General features: G+C 43.2%; 1 protein-coding gene across 1 annotated transcript; it reads left to right on the top strand.

Annotated features, from left to right (window-relative positions):
* Positions 1-4,999: 4,999 nt before the first annotated feature.
* Positions 5,000-15,938, top strand: LOC130330680 (mitotic spindle assembly checkpoint protein MAD1-like; the record flags this gene model as incomplete). The annotated part of the gene is made up of 5 exons (XM_056553611.1): positions 5,000-5,103; positions 9,610-9,785; positions 12,265-12,405; positions 14,655-14,834; positions 15,814-15,938. Coding segments are annotated over exons 2-5 (599 nt in total), but the record flags the coding sequence as incomplete, so codon positions are not given.
* Positions 15,939-17,072: the final 1,134 nt, after the last annotated feature.

Below are 17,072 nucleotides of genomic sequence, written 5' to 3' on the forward strand. Positions count from 1 at the left end.
CCCAACATGTGACCCCATTTTGGAAACTACACCCCTCACGTAATGTAATAAGGGGTGCAGTGAGTATTTACGCCCCACAGGTGTCTGACAGATTTTTGGAACAGTGGTCCGTGAAAATGAAAAATTTTATTTTTCATTTGCTCAGCCCACTGTTCCAAAGATCTGTCAAATGCCAGTGGGGTGTAAATACTCACTGCACCCCTTATTAAATTCTGTGAGGGGTGTAGTTTCCAAAATGGGGTCACATGTGGGGGGGTCCACTGTTCTGGCACCACGGGGGGCTTTGTAAACGCACATGGCCCTGACTACCATTCCAAACAAATTCACTCTTCAAAAGCTCAATGGCACTCCTCCTCTTCTGAGCATTGTAGTTCGACCGCAGGGCACTTGACGTCCACACATGGGGTATTTACATATTTAGAAGAAATGGGGTTACAAATTTTGGGGAGTATTTTCTGCTATTAACCCTTGCAAAAAATTGAAATTTGGGGGGAAACACACATTTTAGTGAAATTTTTTTTTTTTTTTTTACATATGCAAAAGTTGTGAAACCCCTGTGGGGTATTGTCACGATGCCGGCTGGCAGGTAGTGGATCCTCTGTGCCAGAGAGGGATTGGCGTGGACCGTGCTAGTGGACCGGTTCTAAGCCACTACTGGTTTTCACCAGAGCCCGCCGCAAAGCGGGATGGTCTTGCTGCGGCGGTAGTGACCAGGTCGTATCCACTAGCAACGGCTCACCTCTCTGGCTGCTGAAGAAAGGCGCGGTACAAGGGAGTAGGCAAAAGCAAGGTCGGACGTAGCAGAAGGTCGGGGCAGGCAGCAAGGATCGTAGTCAGGGGCAACGGCAGAAGGTCTGGAAACACAGGCAAGGAACACACAAGGAACGCTTTCACTGGCACTAAGGCAACAAGATCCGGCGAGGGAGTGAAGGGGAAGTGAGGTGATATAGGGAAGTGCACAGGTGTAAATACTAATTGGAACCACTGCGCCAATCAGCGGCGCAGTGGCCCTTTAAATCGCAGAGACCCGGCGCGCGCGCGCCCTAGGGAGCGGGGCCGCGCGCGCCGGGACAGAACAGACGGAGAGCGAGTCAGGTAGGGGAGCCGGGGTGCGCATCGCGAGCGGGCGCTACCCGCATCGCGAATCGCATCCCGGCTGGCAGCGGAATCGCAGCGCCCCGGGTCAGAGGACGTGACCGGAGCGCTGCCGCGGGGAGAGTGAAGCGAGCGCTCCGGGGAGGAGCGGGGACCCGGAGCGCTCGGCGTAACAGGTATTGAGACTCACTTTATTCTTTGTTACATTCCTCAAGGGTTCTAGTTTCCAAAATGGTATGCCATGTTGTTGTTTTTTGCTGTTCTGGCACCATAGGGGCTTCCTATTGAAAATTGCTGCTGAACTTTGAAGCCCTCTGGTGTCTTCCAAAAGTAAAAACACATCAATTTTATGATGCAAACATAAAGTAGACATATTGTATTTGTGAATAAAAAAAACTTATTTGGAATATCCATTTACCTTACAAGCAGAGAGCTTCAAAGTTAGAAAAATGTAACATTTTCAATTTTTTCATAAAATTTTGGGATTTTTCACCAAGAAAGGATGCAAGTTACAACAAACATTTTCCACCATGTTAAAGTAGAATATGTCACGAAAAAACAATCTCAGAATCAGAATGATAACTAAAAGCATTCCAGAGTTACTAATGTTTAAAGTGACAGTGGTCAGATGTGCAAAAAACGCTCTGGTCCTAAGGTGTAAAATGGCCTGGTCCTTAAGGTTAAATGTAATTTCGTTTCTGCAGTTATGCTGTGAAGCCACCATGGATTTCAATGGGAGCCTCAATGTTGGCTTCTTGTGTGCTGATCATGACCCAGAGAAAGCACTTTCCAAGGGGTGCAGGTTTTATTTGTTTGAACCTACTGCAAGGACCATACTGTGCATATACGTTTTCATTTCTCATTGTTTATAAAGCATGGATGTATTCCACATGGATTGGGATTCATATTAGTTCTTTCCTCCAATGTGGCTCGATCTGATGTCCCTATCTATTACACAAAATTTGAGTAAATTACCTAAAAAGCTACTTAACCTCCCAGAACATTTTTGGACTATGGAAGGAACCAGGAGGAGAGGAAAACATATAAATTCCATACAGATGTTGCCAAACAGATTCACAGCCAGGAGCCCTGTTGTGCAATACAACAGTGCTAACCACTAAGCCATAAACCCTACAATATCTGATATATGGTGTTTTTTTTTTCTTTAAAAAAAAAATGCCCCATTCTATTCGACACTGTACTGAAGAAGTTTTCTTCTTTAAATGTATGTTCACACGTACATAATCTGATGTGGATTATTTATGTGTCTCTGCCATATATTTGGGACATATTTCTTTGCAGCAAACATACAAGAAATCCAGGATGATGATAAGCCCTATTGAATAGAGATAATCTGCTTTCAAACTGCAACAAAAAATATGTGGTGAAAAGACTAAAAATATGTATGTGCCCCATAGTAAAACATGCCCTGAAAATGCGACAAAAATTCCAAGGGCGGCCTGGGATTTCTGATGTATTTTCACCTCATGTTTGATCTGTTCTGGAAGTGTTTTAACCTCATTTAATAGGGTTAATATATGTCCTAAATTTCTGATGTGTTTTATGCATAGAATAAGTAACAGATGAATATTTGTGGCCCCTTGCAAAGATTTTCTCCCTTGCTGAATAAACTGGAATTGTGTTTTACTGTAGTCTCTTTCTTCTTTTGGGAATCAAATGTGTAACACTTGTTGTCCTCATTGTTATTAGAATTAGTTGTTATGAGTTGATCTAAGATACTATTGTGATAGCCTGGGGGAGTAGGGTATATATGGTGTAGCTGTGTGGTGACCAAAGGGTGTCTGGTTAACCCTTTCTATTCGTGACGCCAGGGTGAGGGCTCCTCCGTAATACTTGTCCTACCTCCACCCTTCCCAAAAGCGAGAGGGAGGTATAGAATAATTGAATTTCCACAACCGGAGAGTTTGCTGAAAACAGTCGGAACTTTACTGAAGATTTTATGCAAGCTTCATAACTGGAACAGTCTCTTAGAGATTGGCAATGGTTGGGACCTTAAGCGTTTTAGAGTCCGTAGACTGATATGCGCTGTTCCACTGGTATAGGGGATTTAGTTATGGGTAAACATGTGACCCAAGGACCTCCAACGGTCCTCCAACATACATAGAGGAATTAACATAGTCACATGACCAAAGGTCCTGCGACGCTAATAAGGTAAGCTAATAAGGTAAGTTCCACTGGTATAGGGGATTTAGTTTCGGTACAGTAGTCACGCTAGCCTTAGCGGGGATTAGTTTAGAAATCATGGTTTAGTTTTGGCTGAGGCCGGTAGGTTTTCTGGCCTAGCCTGTCTTTGAAAGTTGCGCAGATCCGTCCTGCTAGTACGACATCCACGAGAGCAGCAACCCAAGAGGGAGATAATTGGCTACAGCTCCCTTATATGGGCAGGGGCTGGGCTAGAGCTAATTGGTCCAATACTTCTGTCAATCACCTTTACATAGAGTTATGGGTAAACATGTGACCCAAGGACCTCCAAAGGTCCTCCAACATACATAGAGGAATTAACATAGTCACATGACCAAAGGTCCTGCGACGCTAATAAGGTAAGCATACTATACATTATATTAAATATACATTATTAAATATGTACATAGAAACATTATAGAATTTGAGTAGTTGAGAGGCGACTAGGGGCTGTCCCACCTGGGAACCCTACCTGAATGTAGTAACTCTGACTTTGGGGACCACCATACAAGGTACGGTATGCAATACGGTACCGGGACACCACACTATAACTATTGATGTTTTTTATTGTTTCTTATCTTGATGTTTTTCAGTGTTTCTCGAACTTGAAGCTCTACAGCTCTTGCAAAACTCATATGATGCTTTGACAACCATAAGGTTGGAGACTGGAGCTGTAGTTTTGCAACAGCTGGAGAGGTGCAGGTCTTGGAACATTGACAGGAGTTGTAGTTTTGCAACAGCTGTACAGCCATATGTTGGGGAACATTGATGGGAGTTGTAGTTTTGCAACAGCTGGAGAGCCATAGGTTGCGGAGCATTGATGTGAGTTGTAGTTTGTCAACAGTTGAAGAGCTATAGTTCAAGGAACATTGATGTGAGTTGGAGTGGAGAGCCACAGGACCAGGGACATTGATGGGAGTTGTAGTGGAGAGCCACAGGACCAGGGACATTGATGGGAGTTGTAGTGGAGAGCCACAGGACCAGGAACATTGATGGGAGTTGTAGTGGAGAGCCACAGGACCAGGAACATTGATGGGAGTTGTAGTGGAGAGCCACAGGACCAGGGACATTGATGGGAGTTATAGTGTAAAGCCACAGGACCAGGACAATGATGGGAGTTATAGTGGAGAGCCACAGGACCAGGGACAATGATTGGAGTTGTAGTGGAGAGCCACAGGACCAGGAACATTGATGGGAGTTGTAGTTTTGCCAGGGCCTGATGGGGGGCACCGCTCTGCCTGCCACAAGAAAGTAATACAACCAGCATCCAAACCACTGCCAGCAGAATAGGAGGAGGGTTGTTACAGTGTGTCACCCCACTAGTAAGCTACCAGCAATGAGTTTTGCAACCACTGAAGAACAACAATTTAATAAACATTGATATATGATACATATTTTTAGTCATTCCTATTTTTTTTTTTATATTCCTATTCAGTGACCTTATTAAACTTAACTTATTATACTGAGGAAAACAAACCAAACCAACAAAAACATAAGAAACTGTATAAACAAGGACTAGTTTTTTGCTTTAAGGCAGTGGACTCCAAACTGTGGACCTCCTCCAGCTGTTTCAGAACCTGCAATAGTGGGATTGGAAGTTTTGTAACAGCTGGAGGAGGTCTCCAGATCAAAGACCACCGCTGTATGGAGTGAGGTGAGCCCCGCTCGTCCAGTAACTACGGTAATACTCCTTCACAACGAGACATACGGTGCGGTATCCTCTCGCGAGAGTTGGTTAGCAGTCGCAGCAGCTCTGAGCGGGACTCTTCAGTTCCCCCTGTAGCCGGGCAGTGTGTACGGGAGGCGGTGAGTGGCCGGTGTCATGTCTGCCTCATAGCGTCACGATGGGAGTAGTTGTTTCCCCTTCAGTAGTGTGTGCCGTTTCCATAATGTCGTACTGAACAGGCGTGCAACTACAAGTCCCAGCAGTTCAACTGAAGGAATGCTTCGACTTGTAGTCTCACAGCTTGGTCACGTGTACTGTTTTACTGGTCTGCAGTGCTGAGCTTTGTGCCCCATACACTGTCTTGACTTCCCTCCATTTTATTATAGACTAGATCAGTGTTTCCCAACCTGGGTGCCTCCAGCTGCTGCAAAACTACAACTCCCAGCATGCCTGTCGGCATGCTGGGAGTTGTAGTTTTGCAACAGCTGGAGGCACCCTGGTTGGGAAACACTGGACTAAATTGTATGCTTTTGGGGTCAGGTTGAGGGCTGAGTGACCCCGAATGGGCGGTGGAGCATTGTGGTGTGAGAACGGTGAATCGTACCGGTAAATCCGCCACCGCCGCCGTGTTCTACGTGTTTTATGGTGGAATTACTGATGCGCTTCATTGGGACTCTAGTAGCCAATATAATGTGTTCTGTTTATGTCAATAAAGGTTCTAAGGCAATAGTCTGCAACTTTATAATACACGCCACAGCCTTCACCATTATAGACCAGCATAACCCCCCCCCCAAGCTGTGGCTCTTCAGCTGTTGGGAAACTACAACTCACAGCATGCCCTGACAGCTTTTACCATTATAGACCAGTATACCCCCCCCCCCCCCAAAATATGTAGCTCTTCAGCGGTTGGGAAACTACAACTCCCATCATGCCTTGACAGCCTTTGGGACTTGTGGTTTCCCAACAGCTAAAGAGCCACTGCAGGGCTGGGCACTGGTCTGTAATGGTGAAGGCTGTCAGGGCATGATGTCATCGCAGCAGCACTATTTCTAATTTAGGCAACCAGTGCACCCCAGTATGTTGGGACATCACAACTCCCACATACCCTGACAGTTGCTGATATAGACCAGTGTCCCCCAAGCTGTGGCTGTTCAGCAGCTGTTGGGAAACTACAACTCCCAGAATGCCCTGATAGCCCCTGCCATTATAGACTAGTCTCCCCCTAGCTGCGGCTCTTCAGCTATTGGGAAACTACAACCCCCAGCATACCCTGATAGCTTTAACCATGATAGTCCAGTGTGCCCCAAGCTGTGGCTCTTCAGCTGTTTAGAGACTACAACTCCTGAAGGCTGTCAGGGCATAATAAGAGTTTTAGTTTTACACCAGCAACACTATTTTCAATCTAGGCAACCAGTGTCCCCCCAACCTGTTGGGACACTACAACCCCAGCATGCTTTTGGCAGCCTTTGCCATTAAAGACCAGCATCCCCCAATCTGTGGCTCCCCATCTGATGCAAAACTACAACTCTCAGCATTACCTGACAGCCTATGCCATTATAGACCATTGCCTCCCCCACCTGTGTTTTTCCATTTGTTGCAAAACTACAATTCTGTTTGCTGTCAGGACATGATGGGAGTTGTAGTTTGGCAACAGCAACACTGTTTCCAGTCTGGGCACTGAGTATTCCCTAAGCTGCTGTTGCACAACTACTACTCCCGTTGTGACCTGGCATTTTTTTCATTTCAGGGCATGATGGCGGTCATAGTTTTGTAATAGCTGGAAAGCCAATGTTGTGTGAACTCAAAGACTGATACAATGTAGCACATGACCACTTCACTGAGAACTGGATACAAGTGTAGCAAGCTGTGTTTAGAAGTGTTAGGTCTTTGCAGATCTTCTCATTCACTGATTCAAAAATAGATAAGATTAAAATAATTTTGAAAGTGATTATTTAGAGAAATATATATATATATATATATATATATATATATATATATATGCAAAGAGGTTCCGCAGCACTCCAAGTTAATTCAAGTAAGTGATTTATTTATCCCATGCAGAAAAAAAAGGTGATACAACGTTTCACCGGTCTCACACCGGCTTTTTCAAGCATCATGATTGAAAAAGCCGGTGTGAGACCGGTGAAACGTTGTATCACCTTTTTTCTGCATGGGATAAATTTGCATATATATTTACTTTCAAAATTGTTAATCTTATTTATTTATTTTTTAATCAGTGAATGAGAAGATCTGCAAAGACCTAACACTTCTTTTTTTAGATATATATAAAAATATATATAGTTATAAACCCTACTGCAGTCGGTCTTTTCTTGCTTTTTATTTTTATTTAAAAAAAAGTTTCAAAATTAGAATACAAATCCAGCCAATATGTATTTGTTTCATTGTACAGTTAGTAGGATTACAGTGACAGAGGGCAAAGTGGCTAAAGTTATTTGTAAGGTCATATGGGAGGCTAAATACGTGCATTGTTGACCATCAAGAAACAAAAACGTATAACAATCAAAACAGACGTTAAAGGACATCTGCAGTGCAATATAACTCATCCCCTATCTGAAGGATAGGGGATAAGTTATAGATCGTGGGGGGTCCGAACACTTGGGCCGCAGAATGCTGTGGCAGACATGCCCCCTCCATGTATCTCTATGGGGTACATGGAGGGGGCGTGTCGGCTGCTGCGTCATGCAGGGACGGAACGCCCCTTTTCAAGCATACTGCCGCGGATAGGGGATAAGTTATATTGCACTACAGATGTCCTTTAGAGGGAAATTAAAAGCAGCTTCACCTGCACTTACATGCTGGTACATTGGTGTTTCCCAAGCAGTGTGCCTCCAGCTGTTGCAAAACTACAACTCCCAGCATGCCCGGACAGCCAACGGCTGTCCGACATGCTGGGTGTTGTAGTTTTGCAACAGCTGGAGGCAAACTGCTTGGGAAACACTATGGTACAATCTAATAGTGCATGTGATGCTTTTTTTTTTTTCCCTATGTGGCCCCGTTCCTAAGCTATGCCCCAAAATCATAATATATAAATGAGTTTCTTTGGTGCACTTCACCCACTGCATCCCTTAAAGGGGTATTCCAGGAAAAAGCTTTATTTTTTTTTTTCAAACTGGCTCCAGAAAGTAAAACAGATTTGTAAATTTCTTCTATTACAAAATCTTAATCCTTTCAATAATTATCAGCTGCTGCAGTTGAGTTGTTGTTTTCTGTCTGGCAACAGTGCTCTCTGCTGACATCTCTGCTTGTCTCTGGAACTGCACAGAGTAGAAGAGGTTTGCTATGGGGATTTGCTTCTAAACTGGGCGGTTCCCGAGACACGTGTCAACAGAGAGCACTTAGACAGAAAGAACAACTCAACTTCAGCAGCTCATAAATACTGAAAGGATTAAGATTTTATAGAAGTAATTTACAAATCTGTTTAACTTTCTGGAGCCAGTTAATATATATAAAAAAGTTTTTTCCTAGATAACCCCTTAAACAACATCTCCTTAACCTCCTGAGCGGTATTCCCGAGCGTGACTCGGGGTTAATTTTCCCTGCCAGGATCGGTAACCCCGAGTCACGCTCGGGGTAGAATTGCAGAGTTCCCGGCCGGGCTGCACGATATATCGCAAAAGCAATGTGATATAGCGATGCGGCCTCCGGGAAAACTTGCGATTATCTTCTCTGGTCGGCTCCCATTGCGGGGGCCGGCCAGAGCAGGTAAAGAAAAATACTAAAAGTCAGTGTTTCCCTACCAGGGGGCCTCCAGCTGTTGCAAAACTACAACTCTCAGCATGCCCGAACAGCGAAAGGCTGTCCGGGCATGCTGGGAGTAGTAGTTTCACAACAGCTGGAGGCACCCTGTTAGAAAAACACTGAGCTAAATGTAAAAGGAAAAAGTAGTAAAATAAAAAAAAACTTTTGCTCACCTAGTCCCGGTCCCTGAAGATGTCGTTCCCCTCCGTGCGCTCTGGTGCCTGCTCTATTTATCTTCTAGGACCTTTCACTTTTCAGCCAATCACAGGCCGCAGTGGTGTAAAGCCTGTGATTGGCTGAAGGGGAAAGGGCTTGTTCTGCAGCAAATACACTAGGTTTGAAATCTTCCCGGCAAACCCAGTGTATTCTGCTGCAGGACAAGGTGAGAAGGGGGGGGGGGGGGGGGAAGAATGTGACAAAGGGGGGAATGTGGCAGAGGGGGGGGATGTGACATGAAGGGGGGGGAGGGGAATGTGACATGAAGGGGGGGATGTGACAAGGGGGGGATGTGACAGGGGGAGGGGAATGTAACATGAAGGGGGGGAATGTGACAAGGGGGGAAGAATGTGGCAAGGAGGGGGGAGGATGCAACGGGGGAATGTGACAAGGGAGAGGGAATGTGATGGGGGAGATGTGAAATGGGCGGGGGGGGGGGGGGGGGGGGAGATGTGAAATTCAGTGCAAAAAATTGTACCACTTTTGGTACAAATTTCCAGAAAGAATCATACCGCCAGGGAGGTTAATAAATATTTATCACCCTGCTTTAAAGCACGTATCGGCTACATATTCTACACATCACTGGGAATCTGTTATGTTCCTCTATCAAACCAATATAATCCTTGTGTAAATAATTTATAGTAATTTTTAGCTCCTTTCCTAAATTTCAGGCCTTTTTGAAAAAACAGTCAAGATGGATGAAATGGAAGACAACACCACCGTCCTGTCTACGCTCCGGTCTTTTAATAAATTCCTCTCCCAGCCGTTTGAGGGTACTCCCCCCAGCGCCAATACCTCCAACACAAGCGGAGCTTCTTTACAGATGCAGTTTCAACAAAGATTCCTGGTAATTACTTATATAAGGGGGTGGGCGGATTACATTGTTTTTTTTCCACAGGGATTTCGCTACCATTGACTTCAATGGGTCTGAAGGAAAATCTGCAAATCTTCCTCTACTGCGAATTTTCTGCCGACCCATTGAAATCAATGGTAGCAAAATCCATTGCAGAATTTCTGCAGCAAATTGGCTGCGGAAATTCTGCAGGTAACCCGCCTGTGTGAAAGTACCCTAATGCTGGGATCACTGATTGCTAGTGTACCTGTCTCTTTAAAAAAAAAAAAAAAAAAAAAAATTACCTTTGACATGTCCTAAGGGATCTCAAGTGTTGGTTGGTCAGGGTCTGAGTGTTAAGACCCCGAACAATTGTTAGGACGAGCGGGTAGAAAACTGCAGCTGACCGCGACAATCCCATAGACTTAAATTGCGAGTTTGTCGTGCCTATTGCACTCTGCTCCCAGCTAGACCCCGACTGAACAAAACTTTTGACATGTCTCTACTACAGTGACGGTGCCTATTTAAATGTGTTATTCAGAAAGTGTTATCCTTTAAAGGGAAATTGACAGCTGTTTCATGCTGCCTGAACTACAGGTAGCATAAAACTGGCACCCTCACTACAATGGTTTACTCTAAAAAAAAAAAAATTGATAATAAACTGCCATGTTTCAGAAAAATCATAGTTCTGAAGATAAGCTGGGAACTGTGTGTACTGTCCAGGAGGCAAATCTTTGCAGTTGCTTTCTACCTTGCTTGAACTATGATTTCTATGGAAAGGCTATGTTGACACGGTGAAAATTTCGCAGAATGCCCGGAAAATGCGGGTTTGTTATGCCCGAGCTAGGACCGCTCCATAAACAGCAATGCATTTCCATGCAGATTCCGCCAGAAGAATTGACTAATTAATTTTTTCATTTGAGACCAGAATCATAATTTCTACCGTGGAAACATCTGTTCGAGGAAATTCTGCCATGTGAATGGTGCAGTAGAATCCCATTGGAAGCAGTGGGACTGCTTCATGTTCGCTGCGTGAACATGAAAAACAATGCAGGGTTCCCGTAGGATGCAATTTTGTATCTAGGTTTAATCTATATAAACCGCTAAATTTTTGCAGACTTCATAGCTGATACCATAGTCGGCATTTCTAGCTGATTCGTATAGTTGTATCAAATGTTCTCTGGTTACTTGCATTCTGGGACGTGTCATCTGTCCCACTTGGGTACACCAACAAACAGCAGATTCTTTTCACTGCAGATTCACATACATTACATACCAGTTTGTTGCAGAATTTAATATCTGTGTTTTTCCATGAAGAAAAACTCTGCAGGACGTGGATAAAATTTGTAAAATCCTATCCACATGAATAGTAGTAGTGTAAAAGTCCACTGCAGATTGTATTCCTTATTATGGGTGTATTTACACTTACAGTATCCTGTGCATATTTATTGCACAGGATTTGAAGCTGCAGATTTTATGCTTAGGTTTCAATTGACTAAACACACATTCACATCTACAGCTTCAAATACTGCGCATGATACTGTATGTGTGAATACACCCTAAATCAGCTACATGTGAATACGCCATTAGTGCTCAGCTTTTAGGCTGTGCCTGTTGACAAGTAACAATATGGAAATTTTTGGAAATAAGTTCCTCTAAATGAAGGCGCTGGTCCCCAAGTATTTTAATAAGGTTTTATTTGCAATGCGTTTCGATCCCGGAGAGATGCAAGATGCCTGATGATCCCTGTCCGGGATCGAAACGCGTTGCAAATAAAACCCTATTAAAATACTTGGGGACCAGCGCCTTCATTTAGAGGAACTTATTTCCAAAAATTTCCATATTGCACTTCCACTGGATAGACTGACATCACCCGGGGAAGTTCCTTGTGGCAGCGGTCCGGCTGTTTCTCTCTCCAGACACTACTGTAGGTGTTGGGCCCTGGGCGCAACACCCAAGGGTAAGAACCCGTCTTTGTCTCTTTTCGGATACATCCGCCAAGCGGTCCTCACTCACCCCTTGTTGCTTTTTTCTCCTCTCTATATTTGTTGATAAGTAACAGTAACAGCCTGCACACTGCAGATTTAGCTCTTGTCTATAATACAGACTGTAATTTAGGGTTAGTACAAGTTAATGCTATGTATTTACAATTTACTACAACTTTTAAGGGAATATCTCATATTTTGAACGCCTTTTATATTGAGGTCAGTCTAGCTGGTTGTGTGTAGAAATCTCCCAAGAATTGTTGCCAAGGGTAGCTACGGGCTGCTATACATTTTATCTAAAGCAACTACTACAGGGCTGTGTAGTATTACATGTCGGACTTTGAAATGAAGGACATATTATTATAATACGTGGAGGAGATAGGTCACTGCTCTTTTAGGGGTCCTAATAGGGCATGTAGTTGTGTAAACGAATTTCACAACTTTGGTGTGTATATGTCTTGTTTAAAATAAAAATAAAAAAATGTCTATTGTTTGCTTCCTTTTTACAGCTGGAGGACCAGGCTGCACAGATTCGCTCAAAGTCACAATTTATTCAGGTGGAAAGAGAGAAGATTCAGATGGAGCTGAGCCATAAGCGGGCCCGTATTGAACTGGAAAAGGAAGCCAGTACTAATGCCATGAACTATGAGGTCTGATTTGTGTTGTCTGTGAAACTGGATCTCCTGTCACTTATATCACTTAAAGGGGTACTCCTTTGCTCAGCCTTTTGGAACAAACTGTTTCGAACAATGGAGCAGACCCAGGGAGCTTGTGGCGTCATAGCCCCGCCCCCTCATGATGTCACACCCGCCCCCTCAATGCAAGTCTATGGGAGGGGGCGTGACAGCCGTCACTCCCCCTCCCATAGACTTGCATTGAGGGCACGGGGTGTGACGTCATGAGGGGGCGGAGCTATGACACCACAAGCTCCCAGCTCCAGTGTTCGAAACAGTTTGTTCCAAAGGCTGAGCAGCGGAGTACCCCTTCAAGACTGTGTTCACATCACGGTTAGTTCCTCTGTGGCACAGGTACAATTTCTGAAGCCCAAATCGGCTTCAATCGTATCTGTGCATGGGACAAGCACAGAAGCATTCGCTCCTATGGCCAGAAAGGACCTGATCGTAGTCAGCTAGTGACTAAATTCTGGTCATTTTCCGGGCACCTCTATCTTTGGACTTGGACTGAAAAACATGGTAGATCATGTCCAATGTCAGAGGCTGAAAAGCTATGGTGTGCTTTTTAGAGATGAGCGAACTTACAGTAAATTCGATTCGTCACAAACTTCTCGGCTCGGCAGTTGATGCCTTTTCCTGCATAAATTAGTTCAGCCTTCAGGTGCTCCGGTGGGCTGGAGACTCTTTCCTAGGAATGTATCCACCTTTTCCAGCCCACCGGAGCACCTGAAGGCTGAACTAATTTACGCAGGATAAGTCATCAACTGCCGAGCCGAGAAGTTCGTGACGAATCGAATTTACTGTAGGTTTGCTCATCTCTAGTACTTTTATTTAGAATCAGTTGAACCAAATGAAAAACGAACTTTTAATAATAAACAGTAGCGTTCACCCAGTATGTGATTGCTGACAAACTAAAACTGTGGTCTAATGTGACTCGTACTCCATGCAGTTACCTTTACCACTCTACAACCAGTGCTACAAACAATCCAAATACATAGGAGACAAAAAAAGAAGAAAATGTGAACTAACTTTTACCACACTTGCACCCTGTTTATCCCTTTCTGGGCAAGTGGAAGATCGCCCTAAAGAGAGACACCAAACAAAAATCTTATCCTGCTAAGCTCTAGATTTCCCTGACCCCCATACATGTTTCAGCCTTTTTTTTATATCGGTCTCTTTAGGGGGGGGCAGTGGACTGGTATCAGGATTTTAGCAAAAAAGTGCAAATGGTATAGGTTGATATTAAGATACACATTGGTATAAACAAGTAAAGGCAGTGCATATCAAAGTTGACTATAGTTCAATAGAATACGTAGCAATACACAAATCTTTTTTTTTTTTTTGGGTCAGTATTTGTAGCCAAAACCATGAGTGGGGCAGATTTGCACCTTTTTCTTTGTTTTGAACCCACTGGTTTTGGCTAACAATACTGATCAAAGTACAACATGTGAACTCAGCCTCATTGTTGTAATAATATTTATTATAAAATCATGGAATCAATGTATGTTGCAGAGGTTAAAGGGGTACTCAGGTGGAAATTTTTTTTTAAATGAACTGGTGCCAGAAAGTTAAACAGATTTGTAAATTACTTTGATTAAAAAATCTTAATCCTTTTAGTACTTTTTAGCAGCTGCATGCTACAGAGGAAAGTTTTCCACAGTGCTCTCTGCTGACACCTGTGTCCATGTAAGGAACTGTCCAGAGTAGCATAGGTTTGCTATGGGGATAGTCTCCTGCTCTGGACAGTTCCTGATATGGGCATCCATTTAGTGTCATTTGGGCTTAATTTATGTCTACAGAAGTTGTGCAGGTTTCTATGTTGCAAAAAGAGAAAAAAGACTTTAGCAAAAGTACTGACCTGATGTTATCTGGCAGCTTTCAATGTACAAAATGTTAAAGACGCCCCCTTCCAAAACTTGCCAGCCCGGAGAAAACCTGTAAAAAAATTGCATTACTTTTTCACCATTTCACACACGAATCACCATTTTTTTTGTATTCTATGTAAATAATTTTTTTAAATAAATGCACCACTTAAATAGATAATACAATAAGGTAATCCACGGATGTCTTGAGGCTGTGAGCACATCATCATCTGCAGTAATTACTCTCCTCTTCCTATTTGCACAGCCCTGAATGGCAGAATGAATGCATACTGAAATGTTATAATATTACCATAACAACTCATGAGATATTAGCATTCTGAAAAGTTATAATTTTATTTCCAGCGGGAAGCGGACAGAAACCAAGATCTGCTTACGCGCATCAAAGCTCTAGAGGAGAAGGAAATGGAATTTCAAAGTAAACTCCAGGAGCAGACTGAAATGTATAAGTCCTCTAAGAAGACAATAGAATTGCAGAGCAAGAAACTCATTGAAAAAGAGAACAAACTCGCTGAGGCCAATGAGGTACAAATACCTAGGAACACATGGAAGTCCTTATCACAGTGTTTCCCAACCAGGGTGCCTCCAGATGTTGCAAAGCTACAACTCCCAGCATGCCTGGACAGCAAAAGGCTGTCCAGGCATGCTGGGAGTTGTAGTTTTGCAACATCTGGAGGCACCCTGGTTAGGAAACACTGCCTTATCATGTGTTGGCAAAGAAGAGGTGGCCACTGTCTATGGTAGAGATAGAAACAGCTGAGCACCCCCTTTAACACGTGTAGTATAATCAGTATAAAGCTGGCCATGTATATTAGGCAGATGTTGCTAGATCTGCTGTCAGTCTGATCTGTATGGGAGAAGGCTACCTGTCACCTAGGAAAACAGGGATCTGACAGTGTGTCTGCTCAGTTGTTTGCCAACCTGAGGCTTTTTAGCTGTTGCAAACCTACATGCTATCAAGACATGCTGGGAGTTGTAGTTTTGCCAGCACCCTGGTTGGGAAACACTGTCCCAGGTTATAGGCATTGCCAGAAGTGTCTACTAATTGTCCACCCCCTTCTCCCTTTCGTAGTAGACCTCTTTTACATTTAGTATTTTGGTCAGTATTTGGACCAAATACATATACATATATCTATACACATTGGGGGAGATTTATCAAAACCTGTCCAGAGGAAAAGTTGCCCAGTTGCCCATAGCAACCAATCAGATCGCTTCTTTCATTTTGAAGAGGCCTTGTTAAAAATGAAAGAAGCGATCTGATTGGTTCCTATGGGCAACTGGGCAACTTTTCCTCTGGACAGGTTTTGATACTTATGTATGGGCCAAGGTAATTAAATAATAAATTCCTTATTATAAACCTATATATCTATTTATAGCATCAATAACCTGAGTGTCTCCATACATAAAATGAATTTGAAGAAAATAGTCAGGCTTGAATCCTGTCTGCTATGGTCTGCTCTCTAGCACCTGCCATGTTACCCCAATTCTTTTCTGATTTATTTAGGCTATCAGTGTGTTAAAGGGGAAAGTATCTGAACTCCAGTTGAAGGTCATGAATCAAGAAATGCAAATAAAAACTCAGGAAACCGAGAAGCAGGAGCTGAACGAACAGCTGGAAATTCTGCGCAAGTAAGTGTTGTATCCACAAGCTTTATAATTTTGTGCCCCTTAATTTGTGATAAATTAAATTCCATAGAAAGAATGGTGTTTCCATGGAAAATTAAAAGGATTGTCTAGGATTAGAAAAGCATGGCAGCTGCCTTTCCTAAAGGGTTAAACAGTGTAAAAATATGTCATTGCCTAGACTAATGATAGGACATCAATATCAGATCAGGGGATCCTAGAGCCGTCAGCTGAATGACGCGGCCATGACACTTGTGCGAGCACCGCAACCTCTTTAGTGTTAACCTCAGATTGGACCTGCAATTGCCATTGTGCAAGTTACTGCAACTTTATTCTGTTTATTTCAGTTTACCTTGGATAATGTGGTGATAGCTAGAATAAGAAATAGCAGCCATTGAAAAGGCTGCAGTGCTCACACGAGTGCCACAGCCTCTTCAGTCAGCTGTTTGGTGGGTATGCTGGGAGTTGGACTACCACCAAACTATTAATTTAAACAATGTCTCAGCTTCCCGTGATTGTGTCTAGTGTTGCAGCTTGAAGTGATTGAGCTGTAATGCCACATACAATCTTCATGCGATATCGTAGCAAGTGGGGGTCTTCAGTTGTACCTGCAATCATAGATATGTGAAAAAAACTGAAGTTCTTCATTATTGACAACTCAAAAACTATGTCAATAATATAGGATGGAAACATTAACCCCTTAAAGGGGTACTCCGGTGGAAATCTTTTTATATTTTTTTAAATCAACTGGTGCCAGAAAGTAAAACATATTTGTAAATTACTTCTATTAAAAAATCTTAATCCTTCCAGTACTTATTAGCTGCTGAATACTACAGAGGGAATTCTTTTCTTTTTGGAATACTTATCACAGTGCTCTCTGCAGGAGTAGGAGAAAATCCCATTAGCAAGCATACGCTGCTCTGGACAGTTCCTAAAATGGACAGAGATGTCAGCAGAGAGCACTGTGCTTGTGATGTCAGCAGAGAAAAAAGAATGTTCCAAAAAGAAAATTTCCTCTGTAGTATTCAGCAGCTATGAAGTACTTGAAGGATTAAGATCTTTTAATAGAAGTAATTTACCAATTTGTTTAACTTTCTGGCACCAGTTGATAAAAAAAAAAAGTTTTCCACCAGAGTATCC

The sequence above is a fragment of the Hyla sarda genome, unplaced genomic scaffold (genome assembly GCF_029499605.1).
Source record: "Hyla sarda isolate aHylSar1 unplaced genomic scaffold, aHylSar1.hap1 scaffold_3390, whole genome shotgun sequence".
NCBI lineage: Eukaryota > Metazoa > Chordata > Amphibia > Anura > Hylidae > Hyla > Hyla sarda.